General features: G+C 48.4%; 1 protein-coding gene across 1 annotated transcript; it reads left to right on the forward strand.

Annotated features, from left to right (window-relative positions):
* Window positions 1–188: 188 nt before the first annotated feature.
* Window positions 189–2031, forward strand: CC1G_15825 (hypothetical protein; the record flags this gene model as incomplete). The annotated part of the gene is made up of 8 exons (XM_002909985.1): window positions 189–346; window positions 498–572; window positions 850–888; window positions 1005–1066; window positions 1157–1370; window positions 1634–1690; window positions 1761–1792; window positions 1889–2031. 8 exons carry the CDS (start codon window positions 189–191, stop codon window positions 2029–2031), a joined length of 780 nt encoding a protein of 259 aa, XP_002910031.1.

Here is a 2031-nt window from a genome sequence, read left to right on the forward strand (position 1 = left end):
ACCTTCCGAACGAGTATATCCACCTGTGACAGAGAGTCTAGATTCTGCCAGTGGTAGGAGAGAAGTCACGAAAAGAGGTCAGATGAACAGAGGAGAGTGCACCGTTGCGCTGGACTAGTGTCGTCATGAAGTCATTATTCACAATAATGAGCACTGTAGACATTCGGGAATTGGCGAGTCGGATAGATATGGCTGGAGTTATCCGAGAGGACAAGCGCTGGGACGCCCAGCAGAGACCAAATGTGACGTCGAAGGCGAGAGGAAGGGTGGTCATTGGATGGGTCGGACGTACAACGGCAGGTGAATGTCAAGTGGCGTTGGCGTTCACCTACTTCTTGTGTCTTCTGTTGGTGGTGGTTTTATGTTCTCGTGAGGTGTATAGATGAGCCTTGAAGCGGATTGAGATTGGGTGGACTTCAAAATTCGACCGATTGTTTGTCAATGCTTCGGACATTCAGGCTAGTTTCCTTCATTAGTTCTTCGAAGGCTGGGTCTAGGGTGTGCTTGTATTCAGATAGGCAAGGGGATAAGCGCGGATTATCGGGAGAGCAACCGAAGGAAGAACAAGCTAGGTATGTTACCTGGGTGTTTTCTGATTTTGGGAAGGAGCATTCGGGGACGGTACGGTCGCTTTAGTTTCTCGAGCGATACGGCGGTCGGGTGGTTCCTTTTTCGAAAGCTTCATGATCAAGTCCTTTCGAGGTCAAAGCAAGCAGAATGTTTGATATATTGATGGTTAGAACCCGCCTCTTCGTTGTAACAATGCTCGGCTGAGCGCGTAATTATCAAGAGTGATTTCGAGGCAGCAGGCGACGGGTGATTGGGAATATTCATGGTTGAGAAAATCAGAAAGGGGTCGAGGAAGGAAGGGCAGTGGTTGAGTGACCGGTGAGAAAATACTGGGGACAATGAAGAAAAGAAGACTTGGAGTCGGAGTTGGGTCTACGAGGAGATAGACTCTTTTCAGGTGGATAACACTTCAGATGGTTGCTTACCATTACTAGTCCTTACTCCGACCATTGCATTGATTGCGCCCCTATCCACGTAGGAATGTTGCATACCTTGGGTATGGTGAAGCCTGAAAGGAGGTGAGCAAGAAAAAAAAGAAGCACTGAAGATTTTGTTGAATGAGGAGGTTTCTGAAAACACGTTGCAGTTGAAGAGACTGAGATCGACGAAAGAGGTTGTGGATTGGTTACAATCAGTTTTGATTGGCGAGCGCTTCGCGTGTGCGACGTGCTTGTGGATGCCAGGTCGGCGTCATACTCTCAGCGTTGGGAGGGTGCGAAGTGGAGGAGGGTGGAGAGCGTGTTTATCGTATTGCCTGCGAGTGATAGACAAGCGAAGATCCGTCTGTTGCGCGCGATCGAGTCCGTTGACTAGGTTGGGGAAACTGGAACCCAGTGGATGTCAATTCAGTTTTTTGGAGTCGAATGCGTAATGGTTGTAATAGAAGGTGAGGAACTTGGAACTTGCGGTTTCATTCGTAGTTTTATGGGCGCTATGATTTCATTGAGGTGTAATGGCGACACCAGTTGTGTAATCCAAGTACCTTTTTGGAGGTGTCTATCAGAAGATGGAGGGAACTGGAGGAGTTCCTGGACACGTCTGAGAGGTGGTACCGATGATTTAGGCATTCAGAAGCCTCCATTAACTTCGTTTTCGAGCTTGAGGAGATCGAACTTCGAGGGTTAGTCTCAGAAGTCCGGTGTTCTTCTTCACAAGTTCATTAGGCCACGTCGGTCAGGTTTCTTAATTAGTCAAGTGCCTTGGTTGGATCTCGAGTGTGCAGGTAATTAGTGGAGAGAGAGAGAGGTCGGTGGAGTGTAATTTAGGTGAATGGTGCTTGCCTAACACGTCTAGAGTACTTCGCTCTGCAACGTCACAGACATGGATTCCGGTCTTCGCGTTCGCTTGGGCGCTGGTTTGAGTTCGATGTACGAAGCGAAGCGAATTCAGTTTGTCGAGAACAAGAGGAGATGTCAACACAATCAAGGGTGGCGCCTACAGGTTACCATTAGAGGCAAGTAG

Source organism: Coprinopsis cinerea, assembly GCF_000182895.1.
Source record: "Coprinopsis cinerea okayama7#130 chromosome Unknown cont3.30, whole genome shotgun sequence".
NCBI classification, from domain to species: domain Eukaryota; kingdom Fungi; phylum Basidiomycota; class Agaricomycetes; order Agaricales; family Psathyrellaceae; genus Coprinopsis; species Coprinopsis cinerea.